The 25,349-nt window shown below is 36.5% G+C and overlaps 1 protein-coding gene across 1 annotated transcript in view; it reads left to right on the top strand.

Moving 5' to 3' along the window:
- The window catches only part of AACS (acetoacetyl-CoA synthetase), an 82,289-nt gene that overhangs the window by 32,598 nt on the left and 24,342 nt on the right, over positions 1 to 25,349 (top strand). Inside the window, exons 6-12 of the mRNA XM_051972618.1 lie at positions 1,895 to 2,009; positions 6,481 to 6,562; positions 10,533 to 10,680; positions 14,174 to 14,254; positions 16,954 to 17,078; positions 24,934 to 24,998; positions 25,124 to 25,246. Of these exons, the coding sequence (XP_051828578.1) occupies positions 1,895 to 2,009; positions 6,481 to 6,562; positions 10,533 to 10,680; positions 14,174 to 14,254; positions 16,954 to 17,078; positions 24,934 to 24,998; positions 25,124 to 25,246 (739 nt within the window). The remainder of the gene's footprint in view (positions 1 to 1,894; positions 2,010 to 6,480; positions 6,563 to 10,532; positions 10,681 to 14,173; positions 14,255 to 16,953; positions 17,079 to 24,933; positions 24,999 to 25,123; positions 25,247 to 25,349) is intronic.

Below are 25,349 nucleotides of genomic sequence, written 5' to 3'. Positions count from 1 at the left end.
ATGTCTGTCTGCATATTCATACGAAATCCTAGCCTCTAAATGATTCAACTGCACTTAAATGGGCAGGCCATCTGAGTGTTTGTTTAAAGAGAACAGAACCAGGGAGAGACAAATAATGGAAATGAAATAATCTCTACTTTCAAGGAGGGTACTTATATTCTAACAAGGGAATAACATGTATGTGTATATGTATATATATGTATGTGTATACACATACATAGATGTGTATCCCATACATATATATATATATATATTATATATATATATATATATATATATATATATATATGATTATGTATATATTAAATGAAAGAAGACAAATACAAATAAATGAGTCATGGAAATACAAGGTAGAAAGGGTGGGCACTAACAGTTGAGTCAGTAAAGATTTTATATAGATAATGGTGACTGAACTGTTTCTTGAAGAAATTAAATATTAAGTGCCTACTATGTGCCAGGGACTGGAGATATAAATACAAAAAAAAAATGAAACTATCCCTACTAAAAAAGCTTGTTATGGGAGAAAAATACACATATAAATATTTATAGTACAATGAAAGTACAGTACAATTAATCACTATAAATACAGGATATCCCCAAAATTTCAGTGCTGTTTTACACTTTTATAGTGCCACATAGATACCAAAGTACATAGAGCATGGGCCTGAAGTCAGGAAGACTAATCTTCCCATAATCAAATCTGTCCTTAGACAGACCTTTATGAGCTGTGTGATTCTCGGCAAGTTGCTTAACACTATCTCAGTTTCCTCATCTGTAAAATGAGCTGAAGAAGGAAATGGCACTCTAGTATCTTTGCCAAGAAAACCCCAAATAGGGATGTGAAAAATTGGATGTGACTGAAACAACAGAACAACACACTTTTCCTCAACTGTTTCTTTTATTTTGGAGACACTGTTTTTGTTGTGTGAAAGTTTTATCATATTAAAACTCTCATTTTTGTGTTGAATAATTTCCTTCCATTTAAAAACATCTTTTTTCTCATTTCTGCAGTTGAGGTATAACATTCATTTTTCTTTCATTTTAAACTTTTTTTTTCTAATTTTATTCTATTAGGATTATTGTTATATAAGGTATGAAAGTTAGGTTTTGAACTCTGCTTTTGGTTATGATGGTCATTCCCTGGTTTCCCAGATAACTTTATAAAAGAATGCTTCCATTCCTCAGTATGTTTATAATTTTGAGGTTTTTATCCACAGAGCTCTTGTGTTTGTAGTTCCCCATTTTTGAATTTTGTTTTTACTGTTCTCTTTCATTGGTCTGTCTTAAACAAAATGTTTTTTCCCATTTTTCTCTCTTCTTTCACTTTTTCTTTTTTCTTTTGTTCTAGTTTGTGATCTCATTAGTACAAGAAATTTCTGGGTAGGGAAACTGTTTGCCTAGTGCAGATCTGCTCCTTTTTGATTTCAAAGAGTTGCCTAGGGCACTGGGTTCAGTGCTTGCCGTACCCAGGGTGTCATTCAAGCAGGACTTGAATATGACTTCTTGATTCTGACGCTAAATACTCTGTGCGCTATGCCAGTTTTCATAATTACTGCAATCAGTTTTGAAACCAGTTTTCATAATTCCAGCTTTATGTTACTTTTTAGTATTTGCTTATTAATTTATTGGTTTATGTGTTTTTCATCTTCAAATCAAAATAGTGCAAAAAGAATAGATTCTTTTTATAAGATCCTAGGATTTTCATTTATTTATTTTTGGTGAAGCCTCTTTCATACCTTTAATTACCTTAGTCTAGTTCTCTTTGTGTTCTATCATTATACAGAAATACTAATTTTAACAGCTTCATTCTCTTCCTCATGAAATCCTAAAATTAGGGGTTAGGGATTTTCCCCTTTCAGATGATTAATGATAACTTTTTTCTTTTCCATCCCAGGGTGTACTGGACAGGTTTTCCCAAATTCAGCCGAAACTTATCTTCTCTGTAGAAGCTGTTGTTTATAATGGCAAAGAACATAACCACATGGAGAAGCTGCACCGGGTTGTTAAAGGTATCTGGTTTTCTTAACTGTGAACTAGTAGAGAGAAGTATGCCAGCACCCATATGAGTGAGAATGAGGGAGCAATGGGGGTTTTCCCTCACTTCTTAAAAGTCACGGAAGAGATATATGATTGAGATTCTAAATTATGTTCTGTTTTAAAAATGGCAGCGTAGTGTCTTGCCAGTTCATAAAAATCACAGAATTTCAAAGTTGAAGGAACCTTCATGCCTATCTAGTATACTTTATCCAAAAATTCTTTCTAAAACATATCTGATGAGGGGGTGAAGACATCCTATGAGAGAGAAACTACTACCTTCTGAGATAGTTTGGACTATTTTTAGATGGTTCTGATTGTTAGGAAGTTTTCCTTACATCAAACACAATTTATCCCATTGTAGCTTCCACCCATTGCTTCTCAGTTTTCCTACTGGGATCAAACAAGTTTAATACATCCAAATGAAAGCCCTTGAATTTTTGAAGATAGCTGTCAGGTTCTCACTACGTCTTCTCTTCTCTAGGCTAAATATTTCTCTTTCTTTTAACTTGTCCTCATTTGCCATAAACTTGAAGCCCTTCACCATCCTGATTGCCTTCTTCTGAATGCTTATTAGTTCCTAAATATGGAAGTCTTAACTATATAAAATGCTTCAGATATGGCCTGACAAAGGCAGAGTACAATGGGACATTCATCTCCTAATTCTTGTAAGTTTGCCTTTTAAAACTCAAGAGGTTGTATGATAGATAGTTAAAGCATTGGACTTGGAGGCAGGAAGACTCGGATTCTGCTTCAGTAAGTAAGTCATTTGGCTACTTTTTGTCTCAGTTTTCCCTGTGGCAAAATGGGGATAATCATAACATCAGGGTTTTGAGGCTCAAATGAAATAACATGTAAAGTGTTTTGCAAACCTTAAAGCACTTATATAAATGCTTACTACAAGTACAATTATTATGACTACTATCACCATTTCTATAACGATGACGATGATTACTACTATTACTACTACTATCGCCATTTTTATGGTTTTTTGACTTTCCTATTATACAGTTCACTCATTGGAAGCTTCTAGTTGCTTGGAAACTTCAGATCTTTTCCAGACTTGCTTCTGTCTAACCTACTCTCTTCATCTGATACTTATTAAATCCCTTTGTTGAACCTAAATATTAGACCTTAAGTTCATCCCTATTAGATGCCATTTGACTGGATTCAGCCCATTGTTCTAGCCTGGGATTATCTCTGGGATCTTGACATGGACATCCATCCCTCTCTTATATCCCTTTAAGTTTAAGGTCAATTGTATATTTGGCAAGGATGACATTGACATCTTTATCCAGATTGTGATACAAATGTTAAACAGTTTAAGACAGAGCAAGTTCCATGGGACACTTGGAAACTGCCTTCCAAGCTGATCCAGAACCATTCCTGACTACTTGTTGGGTCTGGCTGTGTAGCTGATTCTGAATCCGTATTTTCTTGTGTAGTCCATGTCTCTCTGGCTTTACCATGGTATAGGAGGAGAGATTGTCAGATTGTCAGTATCAATCAGATGTAGGTAAGCAAGCTATAGAGATGCCTCTAACCTAGGGGCTTGGTAACTTTGTCAGAAAGGAGATAGGAATGTGATATGGTTTGTTCTTCATGAAGCCAGCTTGGCACTAGGTGATGACTTGTCTTTATGTCTTTATTACTGCTTATAATCATCTCTAATCCTAGAATTTTTCCAGGAATAGAAGTCTAGCCTCTAGTTTAAAACTTCCATTCTCTTTACTGTTTAAAAATTATATAACTTTGTTCCTTTCCATTCCTATGGTATCTCTTTTATTCACTATGATTTTTCATATATCACTGCCAATGGCTCATCTGTCATAACTATCAATACTTTTAGCCTTGGTAAAATTTAGTTCATCTGGGTAATTGACTTAAATTCATCAATGATAGCTAGGTAAGCCTTTTTTATTTCCTTACTTATATTGGTTATCATCTCTCTTATTAACCATTTTTCTTCTTTCTATTCAGGTCTAGAGCTTTATTTTCCTACTTAAGGAAAAATCAGAATATGAATTTAGAAGCTTTGTTTCTTCTCTTTAGTCACTTAACATTGTCTCATCCATCTTTAGCAGAGATCCTTATCCCTTTTTTGATCTGCCTCTTTTCTCCAATATAGATTTATTTATTTTAAATTTTTAATGCATTTTTTCCAGTTACATATAGTAACAATTTTTAACATTCATTTAAAATTTTGTTGAGTTCCAAATTCTCTCTTTCCCTTCTTCTCTCCTTGAGAAGGCAAGCTTTGATACAAATGTGAGATCATGCAAAGCATATTTCCATATTAGTCATGTTGCAAAAGAAAACACAGACCAACCCCCTCCCCCCTCCTCCTACTCCCTCCTCTTCCCCCCCCCCCCTGGAAAATAAGATAAAAAAAGCCTGCTTTAATCTACATTCAGACTCTATCAATTCTTTCTTTGAGTATGGATATAGTGTTTTTCGTCATAAGTACTTCAGAATTTTCTTGAGAGATTGTATTGCTGAGAATAGCTAAATCATTCAAGTTGATCATTGAACAACATCCAGTATTTTTCTTACCTTTTTTCAGCATTGTTAGCTTTTGCTCCCTTGACAGTTAAGTATTCTTATAAAATTATAGAATTCGACTTTCCCCCATTTTCTAATACCAGCTCTAACTTCCTTCTCTTAAAAATCTAAATTGGTAGGTGACTTTTCTGTGGCTTCAGGCAATCCCTCTTTCCCTTCATGTCAGGTTTCTTTGTCTTTGGGTTTTCAGAATTTTGTCTTTTGGTTCTTCCTGTCTTCTCAAATCTCAAATATTGGCTTTTCCAGTTAATTTTTTCTTAGAACCCTGTTCTAATGATTATGTTACATTATACTTGACTTCTTTCTATTTTGTTGGCACAAATTCTAAGAGGAAATGGGCTTTTCCCCTGGAACATCCAGATTTCAACTATTTCCACCCCAACTAATTCTTCCATTATGTGAGTCAATTCCAAAATGTCATTTTTCTTCTTAGTTCTTTTTTTTTTTTTTTTTTTTTTGTAAGGAGTATATTACCCTCAAGACAAATCAATCAACTTTTAGCTGTTTTGTTTTTTGGCAGAGCTAGAACTTCCTGTACACTGCTTAGGTCTGTTTGGTTTCCAGGTTTGGTATCTTTGTTGAGAACACAGCTGTTTCCTCTTAAGTCCAGACCCTGTCCACGCAGTCCGCCTTCCCTTCAGTCCCCTTTTCTTTCCCCTGGTAATCTTCCTGTGACTCTCTTCAGGGCTTCCTGGGCTTCCTCACTGGAGTGGATCTCCTTCCCTTAAGGACTATCTCAGCCTCCCTTTTACCAGCTCAGGATCTTTGTGCAATCACTTGCCCTTCATCGTTGAGGTCCCTAATGGTGGCGAGACTTGTCAGCTCTGCCCCTGTTGGTCAGGCCTAGCCTAGTGCTTGGGGCTGTCCTTGTGCCCCTTTCTCAGACTGGTCTCTTATGGCCTGGATGTCTCTCCTACGGTTAATCTGTGCACTACGTTCTTGGGCAAAGGCCTATCCATCCTACGTTTTAGGCCATGTCCTCGAACCCCAGATCCTCTCCTCGGGCATCTTAGGCAGCTCTTCTGGGCCAAATCTGCTTCTTGCTTCTGCATCCTTGTCCTACCTGGACAGCAGTGAGGAAAAAGTGTATGCCCCTAAGGGGGTCAGGGCTTGCCCCAGATTTTGGTACCTCCTGTTGGCAAGAAGTGTTGTCTGTGTCTCCTCCGTGACCCAGAATAAGTGAGGAACTGCCACCCATTTTGCTAAATCTTGGTAATTCTTTGTAGCCTTTGGATGCTGGGTAGGCCCAGGAGGAGGACTACTTACTTTTGTCATTGTGAGGTCCACATGTGTGCCCTCATCAGGAAGCAGCCATTGTTCTCCCTTCTTCCTCAGACCCAGTGTCGCACCTGCCAGTATCTATGGTGCTACTTTATTGCCCCTTGGAGGACAGGCAGCATTAGCTCCTTCATCTTCATAAAGAGTCTTAATTTGTGTTTGTTAGTCCTTGTTTTTCAAACTGCTTGGGAACTTGTCTCATCAACATCTTTTGAACATGGTTGTGAAAGAGCCTCTTCGGCATTGTTGCATAACAGAACCCCTAAATGTACTATATTTTTCCTTATCTCAGTAGCCTCTTACTTGTTTTATACCTTGACATTTCCTCTTTCACTACCTTCTGTTTCTCTTCTTTTTCCTTTAGGGCCTTCTCTTAGCTTTCTTCTTTTTCAGATTGAGTAGTTTTTCAACTTGGCATCTTATTCTCCTGTTTCTTTGCGCCAAATTCAGACTCTAGCTTTTCAAAGCTCTCCAAATTGTCTTTACAATTTTCTCTTTCACATTTAACAAAATTCTTCTTTTCCAAGCCTTTACACTTTATAGTCTTTTTCTGAAATCAAAGTAGAGGAAAGTATCATATTATTTTATTTCTTCCACCTTTCTCAGGGCTTCCTGACTTGAAAAAAGTGGTAATGATACCATATGTGAGCTCCAGTGAGAAGATTGACATTTCGAAGATTCCTCATAGGTAAGCCAATTTAATGCTTTGACCTGTTTTAGTATTCTCATAGGAAGAATAATTCTTTATGAGAATAGAGGTTGAAAGAGCTCTGGAAGTGAGGTGTGAGAGAGACTATAGGACTGAACTTCCAAGTCAAGGTCCTTGTGTAGATAGATTTTAGTAAACCCATGACCTTGGGTGAGGAAAAATTACATCTTTATTTTTTCTGACTTCTAACTGAAATTTGATGGTTCTTTCAATTATAAATTAAATTCTATTTAAAATTGTTCTGAGAAGGGAGTCATAGGTTTCACCAGGCTGCTAAAAGGATCAAAGTCAAATTATCAAACATTTATTAATAGCTAACTTTTGCCAGATACTGCCAAGTTCTGGGAATACAAATACAAGCAAAAAGAAGGAAAATTCCTGTCCTTTAGGAGCTTACATTCTAATGGGGGAAGACAACTCATAAAGGGGAGTTAAAAAGCAAGGGATGTAGGAGAGTGAGAGTGGAGAGTGAATGTACTAAATTGAAAAATGTATACAAAGAAGCCTAAAGAGGAGGGAAAGCTGTCCTGGGCCTCTCCCTCAAAGGAGGTTCTGGAGGGGAAGGGGCTATAAGGCTACTTATGGGGAAAGGGACAGGGTGGGATGAGAAGGCTGCTGGAGATTGTTTGGAACACAGAGTCCATAGAATCAGGAGTGAGGTCCTGAGAAGAGTGGCCCCTTTTATTCTGAGACCCAAAGAAGAGAGGGACTTAATCATCTTATGTGGTAGATAAGTGTCAGAGCTGGAATGGGAATCTAGGTTCCTGGACCTCGTTGCACTCAGTGACCTGTCTGGAACAATTATGGAATCATTCCAGGTAGGCTATAATGAGGCTCCAGGAGTAATACTGAATCTGTCACTAAGAGGTGGGGGAGAATGCAGTGGTCCAGTGAGGCTTTAGGAGCTTTAGGAAGAGGAGGAGGATGAATAGTCCTAGGTGTGCTCTGAGTTCTGGAGAAGGTTTGTATGGAGCACTTAAAGGAAGATGGAACAGAAGTGAGGATGGTGGGTGTTGAGTGGTTAGCCTGAAAGTGCTGATTGATTGTTATGGTGATGGATGAAGTGAGGGTCAGCAGAGGCCGGATCATACTAGGCTGACTAAGGAATGGGAACTTGAACTTCGTCCGCGGTGAAGAGTCCATAGATGTAAGTAGGTGAACTCATCTGAAAGTGGGAGTCAGCTTGATGGGTCCATGTCATTAAGGCTTTTTCTGTTTTTTGGTAATTGATAGATTAATGGCTTGGCTGGACAGAGGGTGTGAGGATTTTAGAATTCTAGTCTTGCCTCTGCCACAGGCTCACTGCAACTGTCACCAGGTTATTTTATCTCTCTGGGTCTCGGCTTACTCGTCTGTGAATTGGATATGAGGGACAGGAATTTAGCATATCAGAATTGGAATCATCTCTCTGGTCTTTCACAAGGAGTTTTCTGGCTCGAAAGTCCTATTTTTAGTAGTTCTAGGCAGGAATTAGAATTAGTGGTGTGATTCTGCCATATAACAAACTGTCTGAGTGTAAAGCTTTGAAATGTCTGACTCCAAGTTGGGCATCTCTTACATTCAGAATGTGTTTATCAGTAATGGAGAACATTGGCTAGGCTGCATTATCCACTTCATTTAGCTTTGTATAATACAAGAAGCTTCCCTCATTAAACCTTTGCAGTTCACTTGCCAGTACTATTCGTCTTTGGTTTCTGGATGCCCCAGATAAACTAAAAACACATCTCTACACAGATACACTGACCAGGCTGGAGTAAAAACTTTCCTCTGAGTTTTCCAGTTTTAGCAAAGCAATAAAAATGGTAGAAATTTGGTTTAATTTCTCATTCATTTGAAAACAAAAAGGCTTTCTTTTTGCCAAGTGTACTGTTTGATTAAGTGTTTTATATAAATGAAATTCCTATAGGAGGAGAGGCATAAACTTTTTGGCCATAAAAATCAGCAGGGAATAACATTGACATTTGTAAGTAGTGTGGGGTGTTTATTTCTTATAGAGATACCTTCTTGTTGATGTACTTTCTAAATCTTTGGAGCTCCCCAGGGTCAGGCTCCAGAGTCCTTAAGGATTCTGTCTAATATAAGAAAGCACAACACTGCTTTGAGCCCAGTGCCAAGCATAGAGTAAATGTGGGCTGATTGATGGAAGTGCTCTGCTTTTATTGCAACATTGTCATCCTTAGCAAATGTCTTTAGGCTAAATTTCTTTTCTTTTTTCTTTCCAATGACAGGTAGAAAAATACATTTGCTAAACAGCACAACGGTTGGATTTTGTATGAACAAAGAGTGAGGGATAGGAAGTCAGGGTTTATGGGCTCTTTGGGGGCTTTAGAGAGTCTCAGTTCTTTCACCTGATAACCATGAGATTTGGAGGAATTCACTTCAACATCCTGGGCCTCAGTTTACTTGCATGTAAAATAAAGGAATTGGATAAGATTATTTATCTTTATGGTTTCTGTTTCTATTGATAGGTAGGAAAAAGGCACTTCAGTGGGTCTTGCCTTTTTCTGTGATTGCATGACCTATGGTTGGTCATAACTGAGGGAGAAGGCCTGGTAGATGAATGTCAGCAAACTTCCATGAGGTTGCCTTTCATTCTTAGGGAGCAGCTTGCAGCACTTGCTTCTTATTGGGTATAAGGCACATAGCTGCAAAAAGTTTGCCTGGCTCCCAGTGAAAATCATTGAGTGATTTTTGAAGTTGCAGAGAGAGGTATACCTCTTGTAATACAGAAAAAGATGAATTAATTTGACCTCTTCTCCATAGCACAGCCACTCAGAAGCAGTATAACCTAGTGGCTGGAGCTGACCTTGGAAACAAGTTCATATCCTATCTCTGACACATATTGGCTGGGGTAATCTCTGGCAAGTGCTTGAACTTTAGTGCTTTAGAGAGTTCTCTTAAACTCCTACCCATGGCATATGCAACAATTTGGACCTGCTAGACTGTCTTTGCCCTATGTTTTAGAGAGGAGGAATTTGCAAATAAGAATAATTGTCTAGTGCTAACTAGGTATCATCATGCTAAATTCTTTACAATTATCCTTTCATTTAATCTTTGCAACAGTCTTGGGAAGTAAGTGCTATTATTACCGTATGTTACATATGAGGAAATTGAAATAAAACAGAAGTTAAATGACTTGTCCGGGGTCATACAGCTAATAAGTGTCTGGGGTTTGCATTTGAACACAGATCTTCCTGTTTCTAGTCCCTTCACTCTATTTACTACACCACTGAGCTGCCCAAATCACCAAATTAATGAAAACAGTGGAAATTAACCTTTTTAAGAGTGAAAGTTGCCACATTTATTTAAAGAGCCATTTTAACAGCGATAGCATACATACAATGAATGCGATAATTACAAATGATTTTTATTTGCTGAGTTCATTAAATTAAGCATTTCTAAAATTCTCCAACATCTCCTAAGATCCAACTTCAGGGCTTTATGTTAGCTAAGTAAAGCTCCAGGCCTTCCTTCCCTTACACCAGAAGGTCTTCAGGGGCAAGCCCAGCAGCTTACTTAGCCTAAGTGAAATCAGCCATTTGGCTACTAGGCAATGGGTATTTTGGCTTATGGTAGGTCTTGAAAACCTTAGGCAGGGAAGGATTATAGTAGAGTATCTGCACTACTGAATTAGAGTAAATTTAGCTAAAGAATCTTGGCCTTGTACGTTGGCTTTGTGACTGGTAAAACAATAGCAACCACATTTCTTTTGAACTGCTACAAAATGATAAATTGTTATTTGTTTAAATGAACTTTTCTTTATTTGGATGAAATTAGTGATGTTTATGTATTTTCTCACTTTACAGCATCCAATGCTATTATCTTCTGGAAAGATTAGGGTTCCATTGTGAGTGAAGAACATTTCTCATATGGCCCCTAGGATTATATGCCACAGTTCAGAAAATCCTGAATAATCTGTAACAACTTTGTTTTCTTTATCTGTCTATAGCATATTTCTAGATGACTTCCTTGGAGCTGGGAAAGGAGACCAGGCCCCCCAACTGGAGTTTGAGCAGCTGCCTTTCAACCATCCCCTCTTTATTATGTTTTCCTCGGGTACCACTGGTGCTCCAAAGTGCATGGTGCATTCCGCTGGGGTAGGTCACCCTTCCATGGCTCAAAGGAGGTATTTGTCACAATATGTGTTGCTTTAGAGAAGTACTGATAATCCTCATTTTATGAGTGAAGAAATGGAGGATGACAGTTTGTGGGGCTTTTCTAATTTGGCGGCAGCTGCCAGTGTTAAAGCCCTCCTGAGTGGTGGGCATTGTTGGCATCAGGAGAAATAATACTGGTGGAAACCCAAGTGGTTTTTTTTAGAAATGCAAATAACTGTTAGCAAACTACCCCAACCCTAAATTGGAATCTACTGCTTGTACAATACTTATACTTCTAATGAACTTCTTCTTTTTCTTGTATATATACATGGACTGAACAAGTGACTTCAGAGGCCCAGAAATAATTTTACCCTAGTGTAAAGTTGATTATTCGTTGCTGTTTCCCTTTGAAACATTGCTTTCCTGAAGAAATAGGGAAAGAAAACATTTTCCAGGCTTTATTTATTTAGTGCCTCACAGTTTACAAAGTGGTTTACAGATACAAACTCATTTGGTCCTTAAAGTCGAGGTGATTGTCCTTATTATTATCTTCCTCCAGATGAGGAGCCCAAGAGTCCCTGAGGGTCAGTAACTTGCCTGTGGTTACAAAGCTAATGATGTCAGAGGTAGGAGTCCAGCTGAAATCATCTGGATTCCAAGGCCTGCCTCACTTTTACTGTTGTACAGTGTTGCTTCTGCATTCCCCAGAATTTAGAAGTCAGATGTGAAATGAAGAAAATTTGGAAGCAAGTGGAAATAAAGACATTATCACCCTTTAGCATTATCTGTAGTTCTAAAGTCACTTTATTAGTTTAGGAACATAAAATTATATCACATGTAACTTAGCTTGAGATTAAATTTACTAAGCCCAGCATATTTTGAGCAAAAAAAAAATCAATTTTTTAAAGTATAAACTTTCAGATTTCTGGGAAAGGATGTATAATTGACCCTTTCTAAAGTGTAATCATTTAAACTAGATGGAAAAACATCAGCAGAAGTAAACTCCATTGGTCAAACAGCTTAAAATTCCTCTGATTTATTATGTATATTATGGTAACTGAAGTCTCCCTTTGCATTCCATTCCCCTCGAAAGATCTTAGAAATCTGTTTTGTCTGTCCTGTTTGAAATTTAATCTGAACCTCTGTCAGCATTCTTGTGCTTACCTCACTGCAAGAAAAGCATTTGAATACAGAGAGAAATATCTTAAAGTCTTTTATTTGAAATACTAAGCTTAAAATAGAGGAATATCCATAGGAGAAACAAAATTTTGTGATTATCAGCCTATTTTCTTTATTAAATGAATTCATCATTTTGTAATAAAGACTATGAGTTTACATGTGTGTCCTCTTTTAAGCAAAATAACATAAGAAAATACATAATTATAGAGGAAAGAAGTTTAGGATGATTGTTTATTTAGCATATGATATACCAGGAAATTCACTTATGTAATGCTTTAAAATCAGATTCGTTTTACAAAAGTTAAATTTCTTTAAAAGTTTGTGAGCATTGTGTTCCTCTAATTTTCTGTCGTTTCTACTTTTCTCCAAATTATAATCTTCTCTCTTTGAGGGTAGCACTTATCCTTGGACTTTGCTATCTCTTTTAAATCTTTTTTCTTGAAGTAAAGTTGTTCAAGTCCAGGAGAATAGGGGAAGGGAAGAAAGGGAGGAGATAAACAAATAATTTTTCTCTGTTCCTTCTCTGTTTTAAAGGAAACTAGATCTATAGAGTACCTATTTATAACTTTGAATGGAAGGATCAGTCAGCAGAGGCTCAACAATTATTTGAATGTTTTTAATAAGAACTTAGAGAGAAAAGGAATGTAGGTATTTTTTTTGTGCATTTTGTGCATTTGATCATTTATTTTTCCTCTTAATAATTCCTCATATTGGTGTTAGTTTACATTAGACAACAGTTGTTCCCTGGTTGATAATTTTTTTTTTGGTATTATTCTAAAGAAATATTTCAGTTTATTCTTTTGCCCCCTCTCTTTCTCTTCCTTTTTTGCTGGTGAGATTCCTGAGGTCTTTGGTGAACCCTAAGGGATTGGCCTCAGTAATGAAGATGTGGGAGAAAGGCTCTGCTGTTTCTGTAGACCAGCTTGATTGAGGTTCAGTGCCTTGGGCAGTCTCCTTCCTGCCCTCTGTGTTGCTTCTAGGAGAGTCCGTGTGGTGTGGTGGAAGGAGCATAGCTCATTAGGTTCAGCAGAGAGCTGGGCCTTGGATCCTTGCTACTAGCCTAATGCTCCTTACCCATTCAGTAAACTCCATGGAGCCTTGTTTTCCTCCTTGGTAAATAAAGGAGAAATAATACCCTGTAGTTCCTGTCTCCTAGGCTGTTGTGAAAATCAGAGATCTTGCTGGCCTGGTCTGATTGCCAACACTCCTCCTTTTCCTTCTTGTTAGATTAACAAACAGGTGGGCCCTGTCCCCAGCTTTCTTAGGGAATGAAGCTGCCTTAGATAAGGCCCTTTTGCTTTAAGGTCAACTTAAATCCTTGGAGGCATCAGCCATCGACTTAGATGTAAAAACAGAGAGCTCAGGAGGCTCGTGGAGACCCATCTTTCCTTTCAGTGTACATCTCCCTGTTTTTATTTCATTCTTCCCAAGCTCTGATTATCTAGTTTGATAAAAACTCTGAGCCAGAGAATATTGGTAGAAGAGCAATTCTCTTTTGCTCTTTAGAATCTGTTCTGTTTGTCTCAATCACTAAACATCTATAAAGTGCCTGCTACATGTCAGCTACTGTGCTGGGTGTTGGGGATACAAATTCAGAGTGAAACAATCCCTACTCACAAATAGCTATAGTGTATAAGAAGCATGAACCATTGTCCTTCTTACCCCTTCTTCCTCCCGACCCCCAAATCATGACATTTCATAGAAGTTAGAATTCAGCAGAGGAGTGACCTGGTCTCAGATTATTCATGTTAAGCCCTTGGCTGAGTCCTAAGTTTTAACTTCCAGTCTGCTAAGTATACAGATGACTAGTAGGTGGCAGTGTTCTGCCATTTGTCACACTGATGACATTATCAAATCCAGCCCAGCCCCTCTCAGTTGGGAAGGGAATGATCATTTGTACAGAGTTTTATTCTGTATTTGTTTCCAAAAGCATATGCTGTTTACATTGGGAGCCTCATCTTTATTGTAGATTTTTATCTATCATTTTTATTTTCAGATACACTTGGCAGGTTCCACACAAGACCCTTTAGTCCATCCAGCATCAGAAAACATGGAGAGTTTTAAAGCCTCTTGACATTTTTCTGTCCAATTCATTAGCATTCCCTAGTATCAGAGACAGCAGGATGACACAATGAAATTCCTCATCACTTTACAAGGACTCAGAAATAAGTTTCTTGGAGTGAGAAAAAATGTGTATTTTTTAGTTTTCCTTGAGCAATGTGCCCGAGTTACCTGTATATATTTTGTACTAAGAGGTCTTGTCTTAAAAAGAAAATAGCTCCATTGAATGTGTTTTTGTTTCCTGTTTTTTTAGGGTACCCTAATCCAGCATCTCAAGGAACACATTCTTCATGGGGACACAACTAGCAGTGACATCATTATGTACTATACCACCGTAAGTATTTTGCTGTGTATTTAAATAAAACTCTTTTCTCCTTCTTTTTCTTTCTCCTTCATCTCTGACTGTGAAACACCTTCAGTAATTTAGCATGTTTCCCTTGCTTATATTTCTTTCCTCCACAATTATGCACATTAATAGAATCCCTGAAGTAGTATTAAAAAAAAAATCAGACCATTTTGGATCATTGGTCTATGACGAGGATTCTTTTCCTGAATCTCAACACTTGCTTGTCATTGCCTGTGTGTCTTCTCCTTGACTTGACTAAATATCACCCTGTTCTTTGCTGCCCACTATGATTTCAGTCTGTACAAACCTTTCTCTATGTGGTGTTGGAGTCTGAGAAAGGATGGTTTACCAGAGTAATGGGATAGAAAAACTGCCGTGGGAACATTCAGTAAAGGTTAGGTCTCTGAGTCTGGAAAGATCAGGACTATTGGGGGTTTATTTGAGATTTTTAATTGATAGAGATGAATGTATAGAGCAAATGGTTTTTTTCCCACTGAATTCCAGACATTAGAACTACTCCTGGCTTGTCTTTGTGAAGCCTGAAAGAGGTAAGTTTAAGAACAAATAAAAGAATACTACTTTATTTACAGGTAGTAATCATAAGGAACTTTTTCTCTGAAGGGTAATACAAGCTGAAAATATGAATAGGTTCAGAAATTTAGAGTTCTAAAATCTTCTAGCAGAATATAAGGCTTTTGAGAGAGAACTGTTTCAATTCTGTGTCCTCAGATGCTACCATAGTACCATACTCAGTGGCTCTTCCTCAGATGCTACTATACTACCATACTCAGTGGCTCTTACTACTTTATTTAATGAATTAGAAGAGATTCTAGAAGGCATTTTGTCCAGTTGCTTTGTTTATAAATAGGAAAACTGTTACAGAATTATACCTCTTAGGGTCAAGAAGTTAGTTAGTGGTAAAGTCAGGATTAGGGCACAATGGCCCTTTAGTCCATTATTTTTCCTACTATACTATGTTGCTTTTGTCAAGGGAAAGATAACAAAATTCTAATAATTTATTTGAAACCCCATATTGTATGGCATGCCCCTCCCTTCTGCCTAGTATTGGGCTGAACGTTTACCCTGGGGAATGGGGATGGGAAGAGGGTTAGTCCTTTTTCAGATTAGGGCTGTGTTGTGTGCTGGTAGAAAGGTTGGAAAGGGGAGAGAATAGCATATATCCATTTGACTAGCATGTGTTGCTCAAACAAACTGGCTCAAGGAATTTCTGTATCTTTGAGGAGTGCTGATATCCAGCACCTGTCCCTCGGAACCAGGATTATAATAAGCATTGGATTGCTATTATTCATTCAAATTTCTTACTTGGTATTCTTTCCTGAGTTCAATAAATCAACATTTTATGGACCTGAGGTTTTGAATTTTAAAAAGTATCCATCTACTAAAGGGAGGAGACAGCTCATCTGTCCTATTTGGAGCTTGATGACTTAAAACAATAGGGTCTTTCATCAGCTGAATCTGGATCTGGGATCTGGGCTGTTTGTTCAGATGGCAGATTTAAACTGAGCCTCTTATGGTTTGGAATAGTTTCATCTTTATGCAGACTATTTCCATCATAACCTATTTAGCAAATGAGATAATGCATTCTGAAGTACCTTAAACTATAAAGAGCTATACACCTGTAAGGGATGATGATTGTCTGCAGCATTATAGTGTTATCTTTATTAAGTGGAGTCATCTATGTGCCAAAAATCAGCTGTACCAGGCCAATGACACCGCTTCCTTGTCCTTTTGCAGTCTTATTGACTGTGAATAGAAGGATAGTGCTGCTATTTAGGACTCCTACACATATTCTTCTCTTTGTTGTAATATTATCAAGCTGGAAGGAGGGTTTCTTATTAGTTTTTTTTTTAAACAAAACAAGTTTCATTGTCTTTTTAAAAATTAGCATCATTTAAATGAGAGTTGCCAGCTAAACCCAATTTCAAATTGTCCTTTCTGTTATATTTAATAGGGAAGTTTAAATTGGCCTTTTTTGAGAAACTGGGTTATGTCATTGTTGGTTATTTCCAAAGATTGAAGAATTAAGGTGTTCTGATGCATACTCTGGTGATTTGTGGTTTTATGATTTTTGTGGTGTTCACCCATATAGTGCATTCCCTAGGCAACAATTTTGTTGATATACAGCTTGTATTTCTTCATACAACAACACGTTGTTGAACCAACAACACCAACAACAACACATTAGGGAGAGAGCCTTTATTTAGTAGGCACTGATCTTCCATGTTAGCACTTTATAATTTTGTCCTTAACTGAAGAGTTATACCCTAGAGAGAGTACAGCATTTCATTTCCTCATTTGGAGGATTCCTAGAACTAAATGAGGAGGAGAATGGGTCTCTGGTTCTTTGTTTACTGCTAAGTGAACTATAGTGCTTGAAGTTGGTCTTCCAGTGTTCCTTTTATGAGTGGATAATAACCATATTCTCAATCTCTTCTCTTCCTGCCTGTCTGTCTCTTGCCCTGTTGCCTTTTAAAATTCCTTTGAGTTAGCCATGTTCATGTGCCCTACACATTCTTTCATGTTGCACTGAATGTATAAAATGGCTTAATTGTGGGAGGGAGTAAGCCTTCTTGACCCATCATAGATGGCTGCGGTCCAAGTACATAAGAAACTGTGTGAATGGAGAGATCTCTCAGTGTAAACATTGGTTCTTTTGTCTCTTCTAGACTGGCTGGATGATGTGGAATTGGCTGGTGTCTGTGCTTGCAACAGGAGCTTCCGTGGTGTTGTATGATGGTTCTCCCTTGGTCCCAACAGCTAATGTGCTCTGGGATTTGGTGGACAGACTAGGGTAGGTAAATAAGATGCTAAACATCTGTTGGTTTTCACTGATGAAAAGGACTTAGAAAATAATGACAACTGTTCTCAATATGTTCCTGTAAGCAGCTAAATTCAGCTTATGGGAAGGGCATTTGGAATAAAACTGAAAATACTCTCCTGCCCTTGTACAAAATTGAGATGGCTTTTCCTTGGAATATTATATAAAATTGTGGTTCAAGGCAAGACAGCATAAATGATCAAGGGGAATGGAAGATTTCTGGGGCTAGCAGCATGAGAACAGGCCAAAATGATGAAAGCCCTCTTTGGTCTGCGAAGATTAAGGTTCAGAGAAAGGAGTATGAAGGAAATATCTGAAGTCTGAAAAGTCATGAAGGATCTAAATAGAATGAATACCGACTTAGATGATCCTTCTTAGAGCTCAACAGTAGCAAATGGAGACCAGGAAGTGAATAGGAATTCTCTTTTGTACAGAAGGACAAATTAAGTAAAAGAATCCAAAATGGGCTGAGCGAGACCTCTGCAGATTTTAGGAGGAAAAATTAGCAAGATTATAGCCAATGAGAGGGTATGGAATGGGGGTTTGGGAGGGCTCTTTGCAGTGAGATGAGATGTGTATTGATGGATACCTAATGGATGACAGGGTTGAAATGCATGATTAAAGTAGAGCAGTTAGGGCTATTTTGGACCATGATGGGAGGTTGATTAATCAGCAGTCATTTATTAAGGACAATCCTACTTGTCCTTAGAACTTACTGGTTCTCATCAGAAGCAGAATCTTGGGTTGGTTCAATCATTGGCTCTAATTCAGTTTGACATTTTTTAGCTCTTTTTTTTGGTTCAAGAAACACTATTTATTCTTTGAGCCAATCCAAGGAATTGTCTTAGGTTTCTCTGCAGTACTATTCCAGTATCCATCTGGTAATCCCACATTAGAGGGTCTGATCTTTCTTTCTAGATTCAATAGTAAAATGTTAAGATTTTAGGAAACAGACACAAGCCAGTATAAATCAAGATGTTGACCATTTCTTTGGTGCATGGATTATAGAAAGGTGCATTTATTTTATAGGAAGCAAGGTGGGAGAAAAAATGAATGGTCTCATATTTGCCTTTCTGTTTTCTTTCAGAGTATCATTAGGAAATGTCAAAAGATCCTTTTCATGAGGATCTTCTTTGATAGATAAATTACCCAAAAGTCTTTAGGATTTATTTGAGTTAATACATTTTAGCAAAGATTCTTTATTTCTTTTTGGTCAAGGATGATTTTTTTTTATAAAGAGTCTAGATACATTCATGAAACTAGGAATAAACCCCAGACTTAATTGTATTTACTCTTTAGTTTTGTACTGTTCGTGGTAGAAAATAGGAGGAAAAATGAATGTTTTAAAGCTTTTGTTCATTCATCTTTTAAATACAGTTTTGCCTGGTTTTTGTAATATTTAAATCTTGACATTTGGCTCATTCTGTTAGGATGTTTTCTAATGAGGCTGTATCCACAAAAAGGTTAATAAAATCCCTTGGAACTTGGATTGAAGGAAGATCTCTTTTTATATGTAGGCAGCCTTTGAAAGCAGCCTGCAGATAGAAAAATTATATTGGTATATTTAGAGGGAAATGATTCTTCTCAGGACATGTTAGTTACAAAGCAGAAGATAAGGCCTTAAGGGAAGCCCATCTTTGTACTCATCTATTTAAATGGTTATGTTTATGTTTATGGGTGCTATTAATGGCTTATTTAAATTTATGTATGGCTATATAGGGAAAATGAAGGACTAATTGGAAGAAAGTGAAGTAAATTAGGATGACCATTGCAGCAGTAACTGACAGTTCGAAGGAGGAGAAGCCACAGGTTCTCCATTTTAGCTTTGTCTCCCTCTTTCTAAAAAAAAGCACTGATGCTAAATTAAATGCAGTCACTAAAACTGTTGTTTCCTCTTAAAATTAATGACTGTTCAGAACTTGTGGAGTTTAAAACAGAGCCCTTGAAATTCCTATGATATTTTAACTAAGATAGATAAATTTAAATATTAAACCTTGTTGATCACTGAAGATTTTAAGTTTATCATACCATGAATAAGGAATTTTGAAGGAATTAAAAAAATTCTTTTATTTATTTTTTAAAGCTATTATTTTGTTTTCTTTATTGGGGAGATATCTAGAACACCTTGTCAAATGGATGTAGGACAGTTTGGGTGAATGGTTTCTGTTAGGGACAAAACTTGGGTTCCTGATAGGTTTTGCTAATAATTGGGTTGGCACTGAGTTGTATTTGTTGTTTACTTTTTCTTATCTGTGACGGGGCATTATCATAATGCTGTAGTAAGAGATGGTAAGATCCCGTAGGTTAAATCAGCTATTCTTTTAGTGAAAGTTAATCATTTTGGGAGTTAGTCTGGGGGTCATTTAGTAAATGATTACTTCAGTAATTTACTAGAATGTGATTATGTTAAAGGAGTGATTTGCTGAGGGCGCCACTTGTGGCCTGAAAGAATTCATATACTTTCCGGAGAAGTTGAACCATCTGTCCTGGGCAGAGCTTTTGAAGACATTTTTAGTTTGTGGTGCTGGCTGGGTGACTATTTTAGTAACACCTTTCAAGTCTCTGTTAAAAGTGCTGTGTAATAAATACAAACACTATTCCATTCTATGCCAGTCTCCTCATTTGACCTCTTCCTAATTTGGTAGAAGGGAAACAATGCCATTCTGTGGCAGGTCTCCTGCCTTCCAGGGAGTAGGAAAGAAACTCCATGTCAGCTGGTTCACATAGATGCCGTTCCATCAGGTTTCTCCTGCATGTCTGTTGACCTGGCCTAGCCTACCCTCAGGGAAGGAAGCTCCCCTTGTTGGTCCCTCTTTTGTGCTGCTTAAAGACCTGAGAGCATACTGAGGCAGCAGTTTTGTATGCCTCAGATGAGATAATGGATAGAAAGCCAATTTTCAGTCCTGCAGTACATGTTCGTTATTGTTATTGCTGTTAGCCTTCAGTCACTAGACCTTCAGTCTGATGACGACTTTCTTCCCTGAATCTTCTGCTGCAATTGTGCTCAGGCCATGCATATAGAACGATACAGGAGTGAGCTGCTAAATGTTTAATAATTAGATTCCATGAAAAAAATTGTATGCACCACACATTTAAATTTAATCTGCATTATTAACTTAGAGCTATTCTTAAATCTAGAAAATAAAAAATTAGATTGCTCTGAATTGTAGCAATTTCTGAAACATAATTGCTTACACTGTACAGTTAATAATCTCTTAGCAAGCCAGTTAGAGTTGATTCCACCACACCCTTGTGATAATCTACCTGAGCTACTCTTCAATAATTAACAAACTCCTATCTGGTCACATCTTGCTCATTTGATTGATTCTGAATCTTCGGCTGTCATTATTCAAGTCTTCTCTTTCTTCCATTGTCTGCTCCCTTATTTTTCTCTCCTTAACACCCCTGTCAAGTGTCCCACTCTAAAGCTCCCCATACCTTATATTGTATCCTCTGGGACACATGTAGCAACCTTGATTTCATTTTTTCCTTTTCTATTCCTAACATTTTCTGGCTCACACTGAAACCTGGCTCCCCCCTGAGCCTCTCTGGTGGCCTTTTCCAATGCTAGTTGCACTTCCATCCATTCCCTACCTCTTCCCATCCTTTCTACCCCTAATAGTTGTAATAAGGGTGGAAGTTAGAATACTTTCTGCTCCCCATGGCTGCTTCCAAGTTCTCTCTCTACCATCATTCCTCAGTAATCTTTGAGTTCATTCATTCTATCTATACCACCCAATCAAAACTCTAGTGGCTATTGTCTATTGATCTCCAGTATCCTTTTGGTTGTTTTTCTTCTCAGTGAGTTCAATGCCTGACTTACATTCTCTCTGTTCTCTATTGATGCCTTCATATGAGGGGACTTCAGTTTATATTTTGATACTTCCTCAAAGATTTTAATCTCCCAGTTGTTGAGTTTACTCATTTCCAATGACTTGGTCCTTCTCATCTCAGCTGCACCCAGAGAAAGTCATACTCAGACTCTTGCTATCACCCATAAATGTCCCACTTCTATCCCTAACATTCCAATCTATTATCAAAACTCTTCTCTATTTTGTAGTACTAAACCTCTATTCTTTGTCTTCAAAGTGGACTTCCAATCTCTCTCTCCCTCAATTCTTTCCTAGGCCATCAATCCTTTCTGGGCTACACTGTTATTCCTCACCTCTCTTGATTCCTTATAGTGAACTGCTCAATTCTACGCTGACTTCTCTCAAATCCATTATCTTCTTATCCTAACAAAGGCTTATCCTTCTAAACATCAGCTCAATCATCCTCAAATTAAATTGAGTCTGTGGAACATGTTAATAGAAGTGAAAAGACATGAAGTATTTAAAAATGTTTACTTTTCATGAGTGGGACATAACAATTCACTGGGACTTAGTTTTAATTCTGTAGACAGCTTCAAAATTATGCTGTTTTACAGTAACTAAAAGCTTAAAATATTTTCTGCTCCATTTTCAGTGGACAAATGAATTTTTCCTTAAAATGATAAGAAGCATTCATCTTCAGCAAGCAATGTAAAAAAAATTACATTATTTGTAATGGGGATAGATTAGAAGTCTTCTCAATAAGATCAAAGGTGAAACAAGGGTGTTCATTATCACTATCATTATTTAGTATTGTATTAGAAATGCTAACAGTAGCTGTAAGAAAAGAAAAAGAAATTGAAGCAATGAAGTAATAAAACTATCTCTTTTTGGAGATAACATGATGATATACTTGCAGAATCCTAGAGATTCAAACAAAAAGCTACTTGAAATAATTAATAGCTTTAGCAAAGTAGCAGGGTATAAACTAAATTCACATAAATCATCAGCATTTCTAAATTTCACCAACAAAATCCGCGAGAAGAGATAGAAATAACCCATTTAAAATAACCATAGACAACATAAAATACTTGGGAGTATACCTGCCAAAATAAACCAAAGAACATTATTATACAACACTTTTTATACAAATAAAGTCACATTTAAATAATTGGGGAAATAGTAATTGTTTATGGGTGGGCAGAGTCAATATAATAAAAATGACAATTCTATCTAAACTAATCTGATTCAGTGCCATCTCAATTAAATTACCAAAAAACTATTTTATTAAGCTAAAAAATGATAACAGGGGAAGCTAGGTAGTACAGTGGATAGAACACCAGCCCTGAAGTCGGGAGGACCTGATTCAAATTTGGCCTCAGACACGTAATACTTCCTAACTGTGTGATCCTGGGCAAGTCACTTAACCCCAGTTGCCTCAGCAAAAAATAACAACAACAAACCAATTCACTTGGAAGGACAAAGGGTCAAGAATACCAAATAAATTAGTGAACAATATAAGGGAAGGAAGTTTAATAATATCAGATCTTAAACTATATTGTAAGGTAGTAATTATCAAAACTATCTGTTATGGCTAAGAAATAGGTGTCACAAAGTAGATAAACAATAAGTAGAATATTATAATAGTAATCTTGTGTTTGATTAATGTAAAAGATTTAAATTTTTGGGATAAGCATTCACTATTTGGTAAAAAAAATTATTGAGAAAACTGGAAAGTAATCTGGCAGAAACTGGATATAAACTAGGATTTTACATCATTTACCAAGATAAGGTGCAAAGGCATACATACCTAGAAAGAAGTGGAGATATCATAAGTAAATTAGAAGAATATGGAACATATTAACTATCATACTTATGGATAAGAGAGATCATGAATAAATAAGAGATAAAGATGATTTTGTGATAATTTTGATTGAACTGAATTAAAAAGGTTTTATACAAATAAAACCAGTGTAACCAAGATTAGAAAGAAAGCAGAAAATTAGGGGAAATTTTTTATTTGCAAGAATATGAATCATTCCTTAATTGATAAATGTTCAAAGGATATGAACAATTTTCAAAAAAAGAAATCAAATCTCTGTATCGTCATATAAAAATGCTCTAAATCATTGTTAGAGAAATGTAAATTAAAACAACTTTGCGATATCTCATATCTGTTAGGTTGGCTAAAAAGATAGAGAAAATGACAGGCATTGAAGGGATTGTTGAAAACTTGGGTCATTAACATACCAGTAGTAGAATTGTGAACGGATACAATCATTTTGGAGAGAAATCTGGAATTATACTCAAAGAATTATAAAACTGTTTATATCATATATCTTTTAACCCCACAAAACCATTATTAGATCTATTTGCCACAGTGATCAGGGGAAAAAAAAAGAACCTATATATTCTAAAAGGTAGCAGCTCTGTGATAGCAAAGAACTAGAAATTTGGGAGATGCCTATCAATTAGGAAATGGCTAAACAAATTGTAGTATATGATTATATGATAAAACATTACTGTGATGTAAGAAAGGATGAACAGGTTGGTTTTAGAAAAACATGGAAAGACTTGCATGAATAATGAAGAATGAAATGAGTACACTCAAGAGAACATTATATACATTAGTGTCAGTTCAAAGCATAACTGAATGATCAAGTTGTTCTCAGTATTATAAATACTTAAATAATCTGCAAAGATATATGTCAAATTGTGGGGTGGGGTGGGGTGAGGTGAAAGGAAGGGAAATAGTTTGGAACTTAAAAATGTATCTCCCCCCCCCCCCCCAAAAAAAAAAGTCACCTAAATAAACAAAGGTTGACAGCTACAGTCTTAGAAAGTTGTCTAGACTACTAAAAAAATAATTGATTTACCTAAGGTCACATAGCCATTTGTGACATGAGCTGTATTATACAGATCTTCTTGACTCAAAGACTGGCTTTCTATAAACTAGACCATGTTTCCTCTCAATAAAATGAAATCAAATAAAAAAAATTTTGTAGACACATTTCTGTTATTTGTTTTGCAAAGAGTGAAATGATAATAATTGTAATTGAAAGGAAAGATAGATTTGAGACTATTAGACTATTAGAGCCATTCTGGCCTTTAGCATTTATTCTTGGTTGTGTTGGGAAAAAACTTCTATATGTGTGCTTTTATTTGTTCCACTACTTCCAATACTGGTGTAAATAATGAAGAGTGGACTGTATTGATTTCTTTTACGCACATCAGAGTTATTATTTATGTGACAGAAAAACGAAAGTGATACCCATGTTCATATTCCTTTGATATGGGTAAGACATTAGAAAAAGGTGAAAAGTTATTCATTTACTTTTCTTCTTTGTTAGAGTAATTTAAAAATGTTCTTTCAGCAAAATACATGTTTATCAGTGGCATTGGAATTAATCACTGAATGTGATTTTTTTTTTTTGGGGGGGAAGGTTAGGAGCTCCAAGCATTTGGGAAAAAAGTAAAAATGACCCAAGTGATTTGATCCATGAAATTGTGTATAACATTTTTCGGGGGAAAGTTGCTTTGTTTTATCAGTTTTAATTAGTGACAATAGCTTTGTAATTCCAGGTAGATAGATGTGCCCTCCTTTTCTCTCTTGTGCCAGGTACTCAGGATCCTGGAACTGTAGATATTCTATCCTCATCAATTCACTAAAAGAGGAAATGTTTATATTAGTGTTCAAGGACATTCAATTTTATAATTTTTTTTAAAAAATAGCCTTTTTAATGTGTACTTAAAGCCTATTTAAAGGTAGATGATGGTTGTGGATAAAACTAATTGCTATAGATTTGAAGATAGCTCAGATTCTTAATGTCAGAATATGACAATATGTTTCCTGGGATGAGGAAAGACTTTATAAGTTAATGCTACAAAACAGAAAAGTGGTTTAGGAAAGTTCAATTGGAAGTAAATTACCAATATTAGAAAGTTTTATTGCAGTGTACAAATATAGTGAAAACTATTTTTTCTTTTCTTTCCATATCTTTATCTTTTCTTGCTCCTAGAATCACAATTCTTGGAACTGGAGCCAAATGGCTATCAGTACTTGAAGAGAGAAACTTGAAACCAGGTAAGTAGACTTAGGTTACCACCAAGGAAATGGAATACATTTAATTTTTTATTTCCTTTACGCAAGTGATTCTTTAAAAAAAAAATTGGTGTTAACTATAACCTTTTAATTGTTCTTCATTTTAGTGGAAACCCACAATCTTCAGACTCTTCACACTATTCTGTCTACAGGATCCCCTTTAAAAGCCCAGAGCTATGAGTATGTTTACAAATATATTAAGAAAAGTGTCCTCCTTGGATCTATCTCAGGTAATGCGCAAGGGTACTGGGGAAGGGGTGGAAATAGCAGAAGTGGGAGGTTATGAGCAAGAAAATACTTGGATTCTAGTTTTTATCTATCTCTCAAATATTC

Source organism: Antechinus flavipes, chromosome 1 (genome assembly GCF_016432865.1).
Source record: "Antechinus flavipes isolate AdamAnt ecotype Samford, QLD, Australia chromosome 1, AdamAnt_v2, whole genome shotgun sequence".
NCBI classification, from domain to species: Eukaryota; Metazoa; Chordata; class Mammalia; order Dasyuromorphia; family Dasyuridae; genus Antechinus; species Antechinus flavipes.
Note: the sequence above shows the minus strand (reverse complement) of the source record. Positions and strands in the feature narration are given on the sequence as shown.